Consider the following 19,361-nt stretch of genomic DNA (forward strand, 5'->3'; position numbering starts at 1 on the left):
CTTCGTTTGAAGAGTGATACATTCTCAGTGTTTGAGAAGTTTGTTGCTCTTGTTGAGAATCAAACTTGCAAAACACTGAAGGCTTTGCGTTCCGACAATTGTGGAGAGTATATGTCCAAACAGTTTCAGGACTTTTGTGATGCTAAAGGCATCAAGAGGGAGCTCTCTACTCCTTATGATTCTCCACAAAACGGGATAGCAGAGAGGATGAACAGGACCATTCAGGAGAAGGTCCGTTCTATGTTGTCACATGCTGCATTACCTCATGGTTTTTGGGCTGAAGCTGTTATGACAGCCGTTCATCTTATAAACAGGTGACCTAACACGAGGCTTGGTGGGAAAGTGCCAGAGGAAGTATGGACAGGGAAGCCTCTGTCCTACAAGCACTTGAGAGTGTTTGGTTGCGTTGCGTACGTGCACATACGCAGGGAAATGCGCACCAAACTTGATCCTAAGTCTCACAAATGCATATTCCCAGGATATGGTGACAGAGGTGAAATGGGGTATAGACTTTGGGATCCCGTGAATAGAAAGATTATACGCAGCAATGATGTCATTTTTGATGAAACATGCATGTATAAGGAGCCTGCAAGGCAACAGGAGCCTGGCAGAGTCATCTTTGATGATGATGGACATCATGGACAACAACCAAGGGCTGTAAATCAGCCATTACAGTAGCAAAACCAGCCCTTAAATGGTGCTGAAAATGGTCCAAATGGACAGCCAGAGATGGCAGAAGATATCCCTATGGATATCCCACAGTTAGAGGAGATACCGGGCATGATTTTTCAGCCTTATGGCATGGAACAGCAGCCACCAATAGGTGATATGCAGGCTGGACAGCAACCTGCATGGTGTGGACTTTGATGAGATCTTCTCTCCAGTGGTCAAAATGACCACACTTAGAGCTGTATTAGCTTTGGTTGCTCATGATGATCTGGATTTGATACAGATGGATGTGAAGACTGCTTTTCTTCACGGTGATCTCCATGAGGAGATATATATGCAACAGCTAGAGGGTTATGCAGTAAATGGAAAAGGAGAAGCTTGTATGCAAGCTGAAAAAGAGTCTTTATGGGCTCAAACAGGCATTGCCGAGAAATCTCGCAAAGAGATGGATGCCTTGAAGAAGAGGCTGCATCAAACCTTTGATATGAAGGATTTGGGTGATGCAAATCACATTTTGGGTATGCGGATACTTCGGGACAGAAATCAGCATGTGTTGTATTTGTCTCAGAAGGAATACATTGGCAAAGTTTTGCAGAGGTTCAATATGGACGGGGGGAAGAAGACTAGTACTCCTTTGCCTCCATATGTGAAACTCAGTGCTATGGACAGCCCATAGTCGGATAGTGGCAGGGCTGATATGGCCAAGATTCCGTATGCTTCTGCTTGTGGCAGTCTCATGTATGCCATGGTTGCTACCAGGCCGGACATTGCATTTGCAGTGGGAGTGGTTAGTAGATACATGGCCAACCCTGGTAAGAAGCATTGGGAAGCAGTGAAAGGTGTCATGAGATACCTGAAGGGCACACAGGATATGTGCATTTGCTTTGGCAAACAGGATGCATTAGTGCATGGTTACACGGATTCGGATTATGCCGGTCATCCAGATAACCGGAAGTCTACTACCGGTTATGTGTCTACATTCACAGGAGGTGCTGTGTCATGGATATCCAGGATGCAGAAGTGCACTGCCTTATCTACTACAGAGGCCGAGTATATTGCAGCCACAGAGGCTTGCAAGGAGGCATTATGGCTATCTCGGTTAGTGGTTGATTTGGGTTATACAGGGGATATTCCATTGTTGCATTGTGACAGTCAGAGTGCCATCCAGTTGGCAAAGAACCCTGTCTTTCATGCAAAGACGAAGCATGTGGATGTGAAGTATCACTTCATCAGAGAGGTGATAGAGAACAAGCAAATTCAGCTTGTTAAGGTTCATACGGATGACAACCCGGCTGATCTGTTGACAAAGAGTTTGCCTCCAGAGCGGTTTGCTCATTGCAGACGCTTGATGGGCATTGGATGAGGCCAGTTTCAGCCTTGATATGGCCTTGTATATTATCATGTACATGCTGATTTTTTCTTTTCCTTCATTTAAGGGCATATTGCCTTTAAGTGGGAGGTTGTTGGGGTAAAGGCATTATGCCCACCCTTGTAGTGTGTACAAGCCCATAAGTTTTATAGTACATAGTACACTTAGTACTTTTAATGTACTAAGTGCACTATGTGTACTAGTGTAATATACATGTGTGATAGGGGAGTCACACACTCAATGCTTGAGTTGACTTATCCCCACAACTCTCTCTCTCTCTCTCTCTCTCTCTCTCTCTCTCTCTCTCTTCTTCTCTTTGTGTATGTCTCCCACTTGAAAACCTAATCCTAATTCTCCCATTCACCCCCCTCCCTCCCCATGCAAGCAGGAGCATTTGCTTTATTTCTTATGGAGAACTGAATACAAGCTGAACTGTGTCCACAAGACTGTGTAGAACTGACTGACTGACTGACTGACTGACTGACCGCCCACCAAATGCAAGGACAAAGTCACCAAACGCTGGGCAGAACTGTGCACAAGATGTAGGCGACTGTGAAGCTATCTTCGAAGAGAATACACCGGCCCGAGACTGAGGGTTGGTGTGCTGAGAGCTCTCGAAAGGACATTGAACTTCCGATGCCTTGTATTGAAAGCACAAGAATGCTCAAAGTATTCAAAGGCTGGATGCCTAAGCACACATGCTTGACTGTTTGCTTGAGAATTTGATTTGTATCTGATGATTTATGGACTGAGTTTGACTGCCCTATTTTATAAGTGAAACTGCTAAGTGATTTATTATTCCTTCGTATACTTTTTCTTTTAACATAAGAAATTAAACTTTTAATTCTAAGAATGTAGGGCAGCACTCTACAAAGACCTAAGCAATGGCCCAGAGACTCCATACAAGAGTATCTAAGAACCTCTAAGTACCTCGACAGCGATGTTTCTTTAGCTCTTTTATTGGTATGTTTTTAGCCACAAGGTCCCATCCCATGAAGACCAAGGCTATGGACCCAAGGCTCTATCTAAGAGCCAAAAGTAGTACTAAGATCTCACATGGTGATGGTTATCTTCTTGGGTTTTGTCAACACCCCAAGGGTCTCCTTGTAGAGCAATCCTGAAATAATATCCGAAACCTGTAAAACAAAGCCATAAAACATGAAGGGGGTGCAGGCCTGACTCACCACCCAACCATGACAGCCGTGGACAAAACCCACAAGACTTGGCTGTCCCCACCGAGCCACAAGTTGAGTTAACTAGCAAGACGCACCGACCAATCTCTACCCCATGACGTTCCATACCGCTATGGAGCTACCCTCGCGAGCCTCGAGACTGCTGCCGGCCTCGGCTACATGAAGCAGGTGCACGTCTGCACTAGATCCAGGCTTCTGACCGCAGAGCTCTCGCATGGACTCGCGAGACTCCAACTAACTGGCTGACCTTGGACCCCCTTTTATAGGCTCTTGGCTGGTCATCGATCGTCCACGCTTGGACGCCCGCCCATCAGTCCATTCCTAGCCCAGCTCGCCAATCAGCCTGCCTAACTCCAAGCTACCCCAAGTCTCGAAGCTAGTCTTGTGTGCGTGCTGCACATGGTAGGTACACTTTGTGCGCATGACATACTCCCCTTCCTCTAAGAGCTCACTCTTGAGTTCAGTAAAAACTCATGGTAATCCCTCTGAAGAGTAGTCAATGTCTCCCATGTAGCGTCCTCCTTCATACGATCCTTCTACTTGATCTTGTATTCCGTGAGTAGCATATGCCGTAATCGTCTTTCACGAAATCCAAGAATCTTTTCCAGTTCGTGTGGCACAAATGTCATATCCTCGACATCTATGATTTCTTGAGGAGTAACTGATTGGTCTGTTCCACCCAGTACTTCCTTAAGTCTACTGACATGAAATACGGGATGAACTTTCACATGAGAAGGCAAGTCCAATTCATATGCAACTTGAACCAATCCGGTGTTTAACCCGAAATGGTCCACAGTATCTAGGGGATAATTTCGGAGATCGACCCGTTGGTAAAGTCTCAGAATCTTTCGGAACTCGCAAATACACCATCGTTCCTTCAGAGAACTCTCTTGGTGAACGATGTCTATTAGAATAAAATTTGTCTCTGTCTTAAGCGCTTCTAATAGATTCCTTTGTAACGTGTAACATTTCTTGCATGTCTTGCAAAAAAGTACGTGCTGCATCATGCTGAAGTCCTGAAAATCCCATGGTAATAGGTGATCTAGGTTGAACTCCGTACGTAAGCATAAAAGGACTAAAACCGCCACTCGTATGCTTAGTACTGTTGTATGCATATTCTAACATAGGAAGATAATCCTTCCATGAATCCTGTCTTTTGGAGACATATGCACGAAACATGTCCTCCAAAGTCTGATTCACCCTTTCAGTCTGGCCATCAGATTGAGGATGATTTGAGGAACTCAGATTCAAAGTTATTTACAACTTCTTAAAAACAAGCTTGCAAAAGTCACTTGTAAACTTAGAGTCCCTATCACTGACTATGCCCCGCGATAAACCGTACAGTCTAAACAATTGCTCGATAAATTGTTTTGCTAATTGCTTAGTTGTAAGAGTCTTCCGTGTAGGTAAAAATCTAGTCATCTTTGTCAAGCGGGCTGCCACAACCCAAATAGAATTGTGGCCTTGACGTGTTCTTGGCAATCCGGTAATAAAATCCATGGAAATCTTTCCCACTTATTACTTGGGATTTGCAAAGGATCCAACATCCCAACATGTCTAAAGTGTTCAGCTTTATTTGCTTGACAAATCTAACAGTTGAGGACATAATCTTCTAGATACTCTTTCATCTTTGACCAATAGAAAGTGTCTCACTAAAGCTAATGTCTTGTGTACCCCGGGATGTCTAGCAGAAGGGGTGTCGTGACCCTTAAGAATCTTGGACCTAATGTCCGAGACCTGCGGTACACAAATTTTGTCATTACGGAACAATAAACCATTCCGAATCATTCACTAGCCTCCCACAGCCTGAATCGTAGGTTGCTTAGTCACCGAGTCTTGGTCAATCAATGAGCTCCCGTCCTAGACCCTCTGCCAATATGGACCAAAATAACTATCAGTCTTGCAAAGCCCTCTTATCAATGACTGAAATAAGTCCATGGAAATCTCAGTGAACGACAAAGTATTTACCTCTCTGAACCGACTAAGCGCATTTGCTACACTATTCATGGATCCCTTGCTATAGCATATCTCAAAATCAAAATCTTGCATTAGCTCTGTCCATCTGGCTTTTCGTCCTCTCAAATCATCTGCATCACATACATACTTGATTGACTGATGATCAGTCAATACCACACACTTGGAGCCATATAAATAATGCCTCTAAACCTTGAGAGTGTAAATGATAGCGTAAAGCTCCTTCTCAAGGGTTTACTAACGAGATTGAGTGTTGTCTAGCTTTCGACTCTCGAAAGCAACTAGTCTACCAGCACCCCCAATCGTATAGTGGTGGCCGTGTCACCGAGGAGAAGGGCAGTCTAGCTCGTCTCAATCGCTCCCTCTCCCTCTCGCAGTATAATTGCATAGAGGACTCTAGTGCTAGTTGTCACAAAATTCCTTACAGCTTCTGCTTTTTCTAGTGTGTCTGTGTAGCATATGGACCCTGACATGACAGTACATGTATGGCTGGTGTAGCATGACATGATAGTACATGTGTGGCTTGTGGGGCCTGACATGGTGTACATGTATGGCTCATGGAGCTTGACATGATGTAATTCTTTGGGAATAGCTATCCGGGAGATCTCTTGTATTTATATTCTAGGAGGGTTCCAGAAGAATCATGAGCCCTGGACATTTCATCAGATACAACTGAGTAGATGGGTGTTTCTTCCAGTCTAGGTGCACTCATGTGTATGCATGACTTTGATTTTATCTTTGGATGACTTGTATTGTTTGCCTGGACACACTACATGCTAGATTACCCAAAATCGAACAAAAACAATTTGAACTGACGCTCCCGTGATATGCCTGCAAAACCCTTACAACATGCAAACGAGTCCCGAAACGCGTCTGAAATACGCCGAAATGCAAGAAAAATTAAAATATTAACGTAGTTGCACCACACTATAAGGTATACCTTCTCCACCTAAGAGGGTAGCTCAATCTGAGATAATCAAAAGAGAAACTCCAAGAGAAGATGACAAGGGGGTAAAAGCCAAGAGAGCTTGCTCTGATACTGATTGTTGGAGTAGAGATCAAAGTAGGAACACACACATAAATGCAGCAAGCAAGAAGAGAGATGGAAGCACAACACTAAAAGTAGATTCTTGAGAATGAGTGAAGTATAAGTGGAGTGACATGATAAGGTCACTTATACACACTCATAAGAGTGTGTACATATGCTCTTTGGAAAAAACCTCCTAAAGAGGGAAAAAGTGTCCCAACCCATTATTAGTGTACGTCCACAGATCACTACCATATAAATGGCTACAATTCTTGCCTCTAGCCTTTTGACTTTGAGGTGATTGAATCAGAATGTAGTTTAAATTTCTCTTTTTAATGCATTTGTTTTTTTATTTGATGTTTCTATGTAGCATCCTCTTTTAGTGAAGGTGGCCTTGTTTCTATTTGACCGGAAGCCGATTGCATGGAGGGCTTTTGGGAAACCCCGGTCTTTTGGTATAGTGAATACGCCCCTCCCTATATACATAGTATTGACGGTGCATCCCTCAAGTTTTGCAATGATCATTGGATTGTAATGTCTCGATTTCATGTTGTGGTTGTAATTGTGTGTACTCTTAAATAGTTGTTTTCATATGTGGAGATTACTTTTGTATTCAAATGTGTTATGAGCTTGAAATTCATTATCTATGCTCTATGAATCTTTTGATTGGTACCTAGTTATGTTGTTGCTTTGTCATGAAATCTTTTGGACTCTTATCGTGGTTGTGAATGCGTACTTGGGGTTGATGATTGTCCTCGTTTTTTAACTTACAACCTCTTAAAATGATTGATGTTTGGGGTCCTTTGAAGGCCAATGATCCAACAATCGAGCGCATCATCACTCCTCGAATTGCTCTCACAACAGCTGAGTATCTAGCTTATGACTGTGGAAAGCACGTGCTTGTTATTCTCACAGACATGAGTTCATATGCTGATGCATTACGTGAGGTACATCCAAGTTTTCAATTTATCAACCTTTGTTTTTGCCCTTCTCGTATGTGTGCTTTTAAGTATAAACTTTATCACTACAGGTATCTGCAGCACGTGAAGAAGTGCCTGGACGTCGTGGGTATCCCGGCTATATGTACACTGACTTGGCTACCATATATGAGCGTGCAGGACGAATTGAGGGCAGAAAAGGATCCATTACGCAGATCCCAATCTTGACCATGCCAAATGATGGTAAAGCCATTTAGGTCTCCATATACTAGTTTTTATCTTTGCGATGGATGGCTATGTTCTAACAGAGAGTGGTGGTTTTTAGATATTACTCATCCTATCCCGGATTTGACTGGATATATTACGGAGGGCCAAATATACATTGACCGACAGCTTCACAACAGACAGGTGTGATTAGTTTTAGAGGGGGGGGGGGAAGGGGAACAAAAGAGGTTTTGTTGGTAACTTTCTCTATGCCAATCATGTGGTGACAACTGGACGTGTTTTGCAGATCTATCCGCCTATCAACGTCCTTCCATCTCTTTCTCGTTTGATGAAGGTATATGTGCCCATAGCTTGCTTGTTCAAGCGGTACTCTTGATGACTTGACAAGAAATAAGAATGTTGATGAGTGTATGTACCTTTTGACAGAGTGCTATTGGTGAGGGGATGACAAGAAGGGACCATTCGGATGTCTCTAACCAGGTTTGGAGTTTTTGATTAAGTAAATGGATGAAACATCAGTTGTCTGTTGGAGGCTCTTTTAAACCATTTCTAGTTAGAGAAAATAAACAAAACTCCGTAGAGAAAGCAGTACTTTAATTCTCATTCACTCAGCATGATAGTTTTGCATGACACATGTTTGGTTGTAGTACGTAGTGTTTAGGTCGTTGCATGATTTGTTATGTACATTGTCATTTTTGGGTGTGTAGGCCAACAGAACTTTCTCGTTCTCTTCACAACTGCGCACACATGTGCGGTCACTCACACATGCACGTGTATGCTTGTGCACTTAAATCACTTGCCTGCTTATGTATACACATCCATCCAGATGCAACGGCCCTCCTCCTACCCAAAAAAATACACGTGCACATGCAGGCACACATGTACGCTTTCATGCATGCACATGATGTGCATGCAGGCCCCACACTGGGCACACTCCACCTGTGGTATGGTAGTCCGAAAGCAAATGTCCATCATTTTCATGTCATCATCTTCCATTGTTATCATAATACTTATTATTGTGGCATTCACCACTATTTCATCATTGCCATTGTTATCATCATAATCCGTGGCAATGGATGGTGATCTGCATGTTCCTCTCTTGATACCTGCCTTGGTCATATATACATGCTATGTGCGATTTCTGCAGTTACTATGCATTTTATAATCCATGTGGAGTGAATGCTCATTCAGGCTGTGTCCTGTTTTTGGCAGCTTTATGCCAATTATGCTATTGGGAAGGATGTGCAAGCAATGAAGGCTGTGGTTGGAGAGGAAGCATTGTCTTCAGAAGACCTGGTAAGGAATCACTAGGGTGGTTTCACAAACGTGGTAGCACGTCTGGGCTGACCAACATATTCAGTCCTCCAATGGGTGGATGTTGTGAAGCCACCCTTAGCATCAAGAATTCAGTCGAACAGATGTTGTGAAGCCCTTTTTTAGGCTGCTAAGCTTATAAATCGTTTTTTTCCTCTTTTTTGTTAGTTATATTTGGAGTTTTTGGAGAAGTTTGAGCGCAAGTTTGTCACACAAGGGGCATATGACACCCGGGACATCTTCCAGTCTCTTGACCTCGCTTGGACTTTATTGAGAATTTTTCCTCGAGAGCTTCTGAGGCGTATCCCAGGGAAGACATTGGACCAATTTTACAGTCGGGATGTGGGCCATTGATGGTACACATAGTTTCACTAATACCAAGATTGTGTGTGGACTGATTTGTCTAGTTGTGCAAGGCTGTAAGCACAAGGAGGCTTCTTTATTTCGATTCAAGAGAGCTTTTAGTTGGTAGGAGTGAAATAAAGTCTATTGCCAAGTTGTAAGACATGAAATGATTTTTGCTTGTGGAAAGTCCCTTAATTTATAGGAGCATTTGCTAGAATAACATTACATGCTCTTCTTTCAATTGCAGTTTGAAATTTGTTAATGCATTTTTTGGTCATAACTAGCATTCAAAAAACTTGTAGCCATTCTAAGTAGGTTCTCAATGCCCTATCTCTTGAGATCATCTGTGAGACTGCCTATATTATGTATCTTTAAAGGTTCTGATATGGGGCTTAACAAAAATACTTCGAAGTAAGATTATGTTACGCATGGTGGTGTTTCTTTAAAACCCAAGCAAAACACATGCTATTAACCAAAGAAAGATTAATAGCTCAAGAATGGTGATTAATCTGCCACATGATTGTATCGTTAGCTGGAATTTTGAATAATTATTTTGGGCACTATTTGTCATTGGAGCATTATTAAAGCCTTGGTTGCATAGGTTTTTGTACACCTTAGTTTGTGTGTGCAAATCTAGTTTTTATAGAAGGGAAAGCATAAGTCTTTAGAATGTTATTTTTGGTGGAAGCCTTGTATATAAAGACCTTGAGGATCTAGGTGTGGATAACTGGGCATCATTTATTATGAGAGAGTATTGCTACAAATGAGTGAGTGTGTACGCTTAGCCAAAGTATAGAGAATTATATATTTTAGATTTTGTGCTTTATTTGGAGTCTTCTTGTCATGATCTCCTCTTACAGCCTCAAGCACATAGTTGTGTGGGTAGAACTAATCAAAGGCTACCTCACATTTTTGGTGTGGTGAGTGTGAAGGCCTCTTGTTTTAGGCGTAGGAGGATGCGAGGGGAAGGGGCTACGGCGCCTTGGATGGTGCTTTCACTGGTCAAGGTGATCTCCTTATGTTTTTGCGATAGGTACAAGATAACCAGTGACCATGGTCATTGGTTATAAAGTGGATCATCGTATAGAAGGGTTATAGTTTTCTTTCAAGGTTCCCCATTAGCATTGTATCATCAACAATTGGAGGTAACAAAGTATAATTGGGAGTTGCTCATCAAACGTATTTTATATGCTGTTTGTCCACAACGTGTTTGGTCCAAATGTTGTGTAGGATTATGCAGTCCATGGTTTTCTGTTGGTTAAGGAAAAAATGCTCCTACACAAGGTTTATGGGACATTTGTTGCGAGGAGAGTGGAGATTGTGTGTTGTGAGGACGTTTTCAAGGTTGAGCATGAGCGGTTTGGCTTGTGAGCTTCAACAAGGGGAAGACTTGCTTGAAGAAACATAGTAAACTACCTTTCATGGACATCATCAAACGACTTGGAGATATGTGAACTTCTGTTCTATTATGAGGTGTTGAGACAGGAGAATAGCTATTTAAGTGAGTGTGTATGCTTGGGAAAGTAAGGATAATTATGTTTTTTGGAGTTAATGTTTTATTTGGAGGATAATGCTTTTTGGAGTTATGTTTTATTTGGAGACTCCTTATCCTGCTCTCCTACAGCTTCAAGCCAAGCCTCAAGAACGTGCTTGTATGGGCTAGACTTAATCAAAAACAGCCTCACACTGTGTGGTGTTACTACTACTGTGTGATGGTTGTAATCTTATTTTATGGAGGTAGTAAAAGATGTGCTTGATATTTAATGTGGTAGTTAAGTTTTTTTGCTTAGATGTAAAGATGACAGTACAAGAATATAAAGCATCCACCTACTCCCTAGTAGCTACTACAAGACAAAAACACATACAAACCAACATAGATATGGTGCTAGTGGCTCACCACCCAACCATAGCTCTATCCCAAATATCATTGTTACATCCCCATACTAACTAGGGCTAGTGGGATGTGAAAGTCCTATGGATGGAGATCTAGTCCCTATGGTTCGTATTAAGCTAATGGGTTAAGTTGATTGACACCGGATTAACTAAGGCTAGAGGATCAACTATGATTAGCTGGGAGAACTAAGCTCAGCACATGATTACTATTATCAACATGGATTTGCCTATACATAAGTGAGTGCTTGGCTTTAGCTGCACACTTGAGTTACTACTCTGTTTGAGGCTCTCGTTCATGAGCTTTCTACAACTATCAGCAATGCTGACCTCACCCTTAGGTGGGATCGTGCTTAGTATGGGACACATGCGGTTCTTCAGGATTGGTTAGCAGATAATGTGCTGTTCTCTAACCTGAGAGCTTGGTTGTGAGCTTGTCAGGCTTTACTGTTGGGAGGTGAGTGATGGTGTCATCTGTTCAGGGTAGCAAAGTAAGCCTCAAAGTGACGAATCCATATGCAAAGATGTGGGATCGCCTCTTCTTCTTCCCTTGTCACACTAGTCCTTTGCTTTCCAACCCACAGTTCACTGGGATTGCAGGTGTAGCTATGGTCGAATGGTTGCTTCCAATGCATCAGTAAAGCTGAAGGATGCGAGTTAAAACTAGCCATGAAACCGAAAACCACAATGATCACCAGATCCACGAGCAGCGGTCCGATGGACTAATGGCCGGCGGCGCCGCCACTCGAAGAAGTGCTCTCCACCAGGTCTACTCATTTGGTGACCTTTTACTATCATGGGTGGTCCAAGAGTTGAAGACGTCTCAGTATCAAAGCTTATCTGATGCGAAATGACAACGGAGAACTAGCACGAGAGATCTACATCATCAGCAAAGATAACTAGCAATTGACCACGTGGGATTTTTTCCAATATTTTTTTTTGGTGTTGCAAATTTTCTTTTTGTCAAGGTGTATGGCGATACACTATCTTGAAAAGTTGTTGCTTTACTGTCTAGGTCCCAGGTCATAGGATAGAGTATCAGCACTGCAGAATGTCAAGGGGATTTGGGCAACTTAACAGCTAAAGAATGCTTTCCAATGTTGATGATTTGTCATACCTGTAGAGCTTCAACAATCTACATCATCTTTTGAATTTTCTCTTTCCAAGAAAAGTTGTCACCATCAATTATGGATTTCCTGCTCCCCGGGTCCTTGATGGTCCGGAAAGAAAGAGAGCATCAGAGAAGGGCTCCTGGCTCCTCTTCTCCAGGGAAAGGATTCCCTTGTTCATTTCCCTAATCCGTCAAAAGGGAAAGAAAGGAGAACACACAGTTCTGAAAGCATCGCAGTCCATGACACAACATTGTGTTGAGGGAACCAGCGAAAAACATTCTGCATGCACGCAATGCTCCGACACCTCCCATACATATTCAGAAGACTGCTATTAACGAAGACATCTGAATTGAAGCCCTTCCTCTGAACATCACTGTGCAATGCCATGCCTATGTCCCTTTCCCTTCCACATTGTCTTCCTGTCTGCAAGCAAGCAGCATGCTTGAAGGGAAGTTACAACAGTCCGCTCCCTTTGATTCATGCCTTCCTCTTGCATTTTCTTGTACAGCTGTAGAGCCTTCTCTCCCCCACTTTGTTCGACATATGCTGAGAGCATTGCATTCGATGACACAACATCGTGCTCGGATGATACATTAAACACTCTCTACCTCCACAATGCTCCCATACTTGCAATACAAACTCATAAGAATACTTCCAACAAATACATTTGAGTTCAAGAATTTCCTTTGAGCATGAGTGTGTAATGCCTTCCTAATTTCCAAAGACATTGGCCCCCGAAACCATGCTCTAGCTCCCTGTGCGCACGACCATGGAGGCTCCATCGCACCACCACCACCGAACCCACTACCATCTGGCACCTGGCAACATCCGCTCGACATCCCCACCCCTCCATGCCAAATTGACTTTTGGCGTGCGCGCACACAGAGAACTCTCTCTCTCTCTCTCTCTCTCTCACACACACACACACACACACACACACACACACCCCACACTCAAGGATATGCAGTGGGGGATATATGCTTTGTATGAGTCTGTGATGACAGGTAGAGTCTGAGCTCCAAGCGGACTATCCGATATAGTGACTAGCACAATAGGGGTGAAGCAGGGATGCCCGCTATCGCCCACCCTCTTTGGACTGTACATTGATGTGGTCTCCGATTATACAGACAGATTAGGAGGCCTAGGGGCATGCTTGGCAAGGGTGTTGATACCCATCTTGTTATGTGTTGATGATATTGTTCTAATCTCAGACTCTCCAGAGGGATTTTAGAGACACTTGGATGCATTACATGCTTTCTGTGCGGATAGAGATATGACAGTGAACCTTGGGAAAACCAAGGTTATGGTGTTTAACACCACATAGGCATGGGTGACAAGATCAGAGCCTCAGTTCACTTTCCGAGGGGAGCAGGATGAGGGATGGAGGCAAATGGAGAGATCACTCATTATGATGATTGCCCGCATGATTCGGAGCAAATCATTAGTACCACATGAGATTGTTCGGGCTGAGCTGGGTGCCGCACCAGTAGTGACCGAGCCCTATTCCAAGTAGTTACCTTTTTACAGCGGCTATGGGAGCTCCCTCAGCAGAGGTACTCCCGATTGGCATTGACCTCATCCATACAGTTGGCAAAGGATGGAGATACTCATTGTTGGTATGCGTAGATGAGATCATGGTTTGACCTACATGGTTTGCGGATAGAGGCACTACCACCCTTTCAGTACAGTCTAGATTGTCCATTTTTGGATCTCACCTGCTCAGATTAAAACCGTGTGACCAGGATGGATATCATCAGAGTGGACACAGAGAGGACATGGATTAGTCCCCTTGAGCCCTTAGGCACAAAAATGGCTCATTACAAGAGCCATTTTCTACCCCTCTCACCAGATGATTTTATCACTCGCCCGACGTACATGGATGTACACCTATCACATGGGATATGTGACAGATCCGGACCTCATCACACCAGCGCGGATTGAGACAGGGCGATATGTGCATTAGATCTTGGATGATTGCATTTGTCGGCTATGCTACCAGGAGGCAGAGAGACAGAGGAGCACTACATTTGCCGATGTACAGTCTATTATGAGATCCGGGGGAGATATCACTACCTCTTCCAAGAGGGTTTTGGGCCGATACGCAGGGTCATGGAGTTTGAGGGTCAGAGATGCTTGGGATTGTTCCTACTTGAGCTCAGGAGAGACACAGAGAGACCCTCTTGGTAGACATGAGGCCGAGCCATGATGTACCTAGACAGAGGACCCTGACAGATTTTTTAGGCACCAGCACTAGCAACCCAGCCCACACACCTCCTGATACCTCCTCCATTGGGCCATCAGGGCACCGACCACACTCCCAGGGAGTCACCACTGATAGAGCAGTCATCTTATGTTGTGCTGTCGGCCACGCCCACCAGGATCCCGACCACGACATCCTCACCATTATTGCTCGGCATCGGAGGCACCTACCTCGCTTCTATGACCTCTCCATTCTAGACAGCCCCATGGCGGAGATATTTGATGTAAGGAGAGGGCAACACTTCAACTGATCAGCATATATGGATCTACCTGATATACATTTTTAAGTATTTTCTACTCAGTATCATCTCGGAGTGTTACAATTATGTTCTTATAACTGTAAGACAATCAGTTTATTGTACTTTTTAGTCTCATTTAGTTGTTCTCTTTGATGAGACACCAACTTCAGATGTACTCTCATTTTTGGTCTCATAGGCCATTATGGCCTCTTAGAGACGTTAATATATCATTTCATTTCATTTCTCTCTCTCTCTCTCTCTCTCTCTCTCTGTCTCTCACACACACACACACATGCACGCGTGCACACACACACAGAAACCCACAAATCTGTATCTCTCACATGTACACACACCTCTCTCTCTCTCTCTCACACACACACATACACAAACCCATAAATCTCTCTCTCTCTCTCTCTCTCTCTCTCACACACACACACACACACACACACACACACTCTTTAGCCTTCATACACAGACACACACCCCACTCTCTCTCTCTCTCTCTCTCTCTCTCACACACACACACACACACACACGACACAAGCATGCAACGAGCTTGGAGAGTGGTGACAAAGGTCCGTTCATTTGGACTCACACCTTCATCTTGCATTTTTTTATGCAATTGCAGAGCCTTCTCCCCTTCACCTTGCTAAACACATACTTGGAGCACAGCATTCCATGACACAACATTATGCTCGGACAACTCAAAACATATTCTCAGCCTCTAAAATGTTTCCATATTTACAATACATACTAACAAGAACATTATTTCATAACAAGATGGTTAAATTTGATCCAATGCAATAGAAAACATCCAAACCTGGCCAATAGCAAAATAAAAAATGCTTCACTATCTTGTGCTGCTTCTCTATATCCCAGAAAGTCACCAATCCGCCAATGCAAGTGTCGGCTGCAATTCATACAGACTCTATTCTCTGTGGGATCAGCTCACCACGACACTACGTAGTGATGGTCATGTCTGGAAGCATGGCTTGTGACATTTCCAAGTCTCGCATCTGCATCCCCTCATATGAGGGAGGCAAATGAATTCTCAATCACCAGCATTGATTGTTGTAGACATCGAAGATAACTTCTCATGGCTCTTCTGAAAACTGTGCGTGATGTTAAAGCCCACACAAAAGGCCTGAGTTCGATCCGCTACCTAGCTAAAAGAGATATGAGGTGTAGCTAATCACCCGATTACTTGTTGCCAATGGCAGCCGATTACTTGTTGCCAATGGCAGCCAACTGCTATCTTGGCCACAACGTATCAACCGATTACTTGTTGCCACTGGCAGCAAGTGCCATCTCGGCCATAACGGTATTGCTCTTGTTAAAGCCCACACAAAAGGCATGAGTTCAATCCGTTCCCTAGCTATAAGAGATGTGAGATGTAGCCAATCACCCGATTACTTGTTGGCACTGCTGGTGGCAGCAAGTGCCATCTCAGCCATAACGTATCGCTCTTGTTAAAGCCCACACAAAAGGCCTAAGTTCGATTCGCTCCCTGGCTAAAAGAGATGTGAGGTGTAGCCAATCACTCGATTACTTTTTGCCACTAGCAACAAGTGCCATCTCGGCCACAACGTATCGCTCTTGTTAAAGCCCACATAAAAGGCATGAGTTCAATCTGCTCAAAAGAGATGTGAGGTGTAGCCAATCACCCGATTACTTGTTGCCATTGGCAGCAAGTGCCATCACGGCCACAACGTATCGCTCTTGTTAAATCCCGCACAAAAGGCCTGGGTTTGATCCGCTCCTTGGCTAAAAGAGAGTGAGGTGTAGCCAATTACCCGATTACGTGTTGCCACTGGTAGCAAGTGCCATCTCGGCCACAACGTATCACTCTTGTTAAAACCCACACAAAAGGCTTGAATTCGATCTGCTCCTTGTAACAAGTATCCAATTTTGATTAACGCTATATATAAAGGGGACAACAATCTTTGGGAGAAACAAGGTGATCAATCTCTTGGATGATACTGTCTCAACTCATGTGTTATCATCATTGCTAATAAATAGTGGATTGGATGTGAGTGTGAGTATGAGAGTGACAGTACGGCTCTTAATTCCAATGACTAGTTGGGAACCCGTGCTTCGCACGTCTTTTGAGGCTTCCAAAATCAAATTCTACCCAACCTCCCTCCTCCCCTTCCCGAACCTCCAAATTCTTACCGTGTGGTAGCTTTGTGAAACTCTTACTTAAGATAATATAGAGAAGTGACTAACTTAGTCCTGAAATTTGATTGAGGTTGGATAAGATCACAATGGTCTCATCGATACTCGTACTTATCTTATATAATAGACACCCATATAATATCCTCGACCAAATCTTGACTGTATGGAAATAAAGAATTTTTGGCCAAAACTTTTTTTCTTTGGGTTTTTTTTTTTGTTAAGTATGAAAAAATCAATACAAAATCATGGCTAGATCCTCATCAAAAGCTATCGAACATCTAGGGCAAGCCGGTTCTACACCAAAGATAGCATTGCCCAAATCTTTTGTGACAACTTAACAAGATTCACAAGCTTATGCTTATGTATACTTATGTACTATACTTTGGCTAGCCACTCATTTTAGACCACCTTGAACTCCATGATGTTAATATAATCAAAGACATTGTCTTCTGCTTAATTTTACATGGTTTAAAGCGAATAGCGATTTAGTCTAGCAGCTTGTAAGTGCATGGTATCCAAACACCATCTCTCAAATTATGCAAACACCCCTCAAATTATGCAAAATGCAAAACATTGGGAGTCATGTAAGTGCTTGTGCTTGTGTGCAACATGAAATATGTGTGAAAGTTAATAGAGGAGAAAAAAAGGCCTAACATGAGATATTTTTGATTAAAGACATGTATGGGTTCCCTTTGGAGAGCGTAGAAGCCTTCTTAGGGGGGGATTGCGAGATGATGTGTTTTAGGTGATATACTGATTACAAAAATGAGAATTTGTGTCAAGAACCGGGGTGCTGATTTAAAAATGAGGATTGGAGTAAGTAGAAAATGACATTTGAAGTGTTAAAAGAGATTTCAAGCTAGAAAGCGATATTCCAGTCAAAAAAGTGTTTTTGAAGTATATTCACTAGATGCACTTATTTGGAGGAGATCCAAAATGTGAACTTTTGGCACCCTAATGATGATGAGTAAAAAGGTCTGACGGAGAAATATAGATTTTTTTTGAAAAGTGTACGCACAAATTCGCTTAATATATGTTTTAGGCTTTGCATTGGTTATGCAAAATGTTAAGGGATTGGTAAAGGGAGAAAGTGATGAGTCTTGTGAGTGGAAGATTTTGGAGCATTTGAACTAATACAATGTCCTGTTTTGTGCCGAAGCAGTGCATATCCAAGATGCCAAAGATTGCACAGAGCCCCCAAGCATGTTGAGATCATGTAGCTATTAGCCAGGGTTGTTTCCGTACAGTGTACGATGGCTTATCGTGTGGAATATCATACGGCACGATACTGTATGTACTCGTACGGATTTTTTCAAAAAAATAGCAAAAAAAAAATTCCCCCCCAAAAAAAGTAATTTTTTTGAGAGGTAATGGCCTTTTTTTTTTTGGCTTATCTATGGTTGTTTGAGCTTCCTCTATACTATGATGCTTTCCTCCTTTTTAAAATACTCCATATCTGGAATTGGAAATACCTAAGTTTATAAGTATTTTTTTAAAACACCGTATTTTATCGTATGATAAGAATTTTTTTAATATCGTACCGTATTTTCCCGTACAGTATCGTATCGTACGAACCGTATGGTATCGTACCTGACAACTATGCTATTAGGATTCCTAGGTAAGCAACATTGGGCATTCATCAAAGCCATTAGTACTCATGGGGCTTATACACCAGGTAGCCACCCTTGTTTTCAGCTGACATACTGACAAAAAAGGAGGAGATCTCCCCATCCATGGCTCATAGATGGGGAGTCTCCTTGTCCATTCTTGCTTACCATATTTTTCAATTGGCATGGGGTCACACTAAAGAGTTTTGCGATCATGTTGACGCAACTTGTGTGACACCTGAAAAATTTGCATTTTTACATACAGAGCTTAACTATGGGAGCTAGCGCCTGTAGCGTTTGACTAACCCAAAAAATACACTATTTCTAGTGTGAGACGGGTTAAGAAACAGAAAAGACGTGTTTTGGAAAAACCTTGGACAATGCAAAAAAATAGATTTAAAAAATAATGTTTTTTTAAAAAAATTCCCAAACTTGTATGGGGCATCTATAGGACCTTCTAACACCCCATATTCCCATGCACCTATGATCTGGGGGTGTATTAGAGACCTATTTAGATGATAGTGCATCTATCGAGGTAGGTACAAATACTGGCTCCTACACTGGACTCAGAACCTTCGGTCTCGGAACCCAGCTTTGCATTGTACAAGGACTTGTACTAGGGGCCAGTGATACTTCGTCAGATTTTGAGTCAATAGAAGGATCCCTGTCCCCAAGAAGTGAGAACCCTAACCAGGTCTCACTTGTCAAGCTAGCTACTAGTTTTTTTGACCACGTAGCTAGCTTCAGAGGTTTGGCCTCAATCGCTACCTCTGAACCAAATTTCATAACTTATAGACCATATGATGAAGGAGTTGAGGTTAACTCCAGAGAGACACATGGTGTACTCTCATCGTTGTTGCAAGTAGGGAGCGTTCACATTGATATCCCTATCCATACAGCTCTTGTTGTACCTGCTGCAACTGTGACTATCGAATCACTCCCTGCACAAGTGCTTATACCTGATAGGACATTAGAAGAAGTTCATGGGGTAGAGGAAGTGATCCAGGCTACTAGAGCAAAGGAAG

General features: G+C 42.9%; 1 protein-coding gene across 1 annotated transcript in view; it reads left to right on the forward strand.

Moving 5' to 3' along the window:
* The window catches only part of LOC147630696 (V-type proton ATPase subunit B 2), a 41,655-nt gene extending 32,360 nt beyond the window's left edge, over nucleotides 1-9,295 (forward strand). Inside the window, exons 9-15 of the mRNA XM_086810657.1 lie at nucleotides 7,042-7,179; nucleotides 7,263-7,413; nucleotides 7,496-7,578; nucleotides 7,682-7,729; nucleotides 7,822-7,875; nucleotides 8,608-8,691; nucleotides 8,878-9,295. Of these exons, the coding sequence (XP_086666783.1) occupies nucleotides 7,042-7,179; nucleotides 7,263-7,413; nucleotides 7,496-7,578; nucleotides 7,682-7,729; nucleotides 7,822-7,875; nucleotides 8,608-8,691; nucleotides 8,878-9,063 (744 nt within the window). The 3' untranslated portion in view covers nucleotides 9,064-9,295. The remainder of the gene's footprint in view (nucleotides 1-7,041; nucleotides 7,180-7,262; nucleotides 7,414-7,495; nucleotides 7,579-7,681; nucleotides 7,730-7,821; nucleotides 7,876-8,607; nucleotides 8,692-8,877) is intronic.
* Nucleotides 9,296-19,361: the final 10,066 nt, after the last annotated feature.

The sequence above is a fragment of the Cibotium barometz genome, chromosome 16, assembly GCF_041138505.1.
Source record: "Cibotium barometz isolate CiBa-2024 chromosome 16, ASM4113850v1, whole genome shotgun sequence".
In the NCBI taxonomy this organism is placed as follows: Eukaryota; Viridiplantae; Streptophyta; class Polypodiopsida; order Cyatheales; family Cibotiaceae; genus Cibotium; species Cibotium barometz.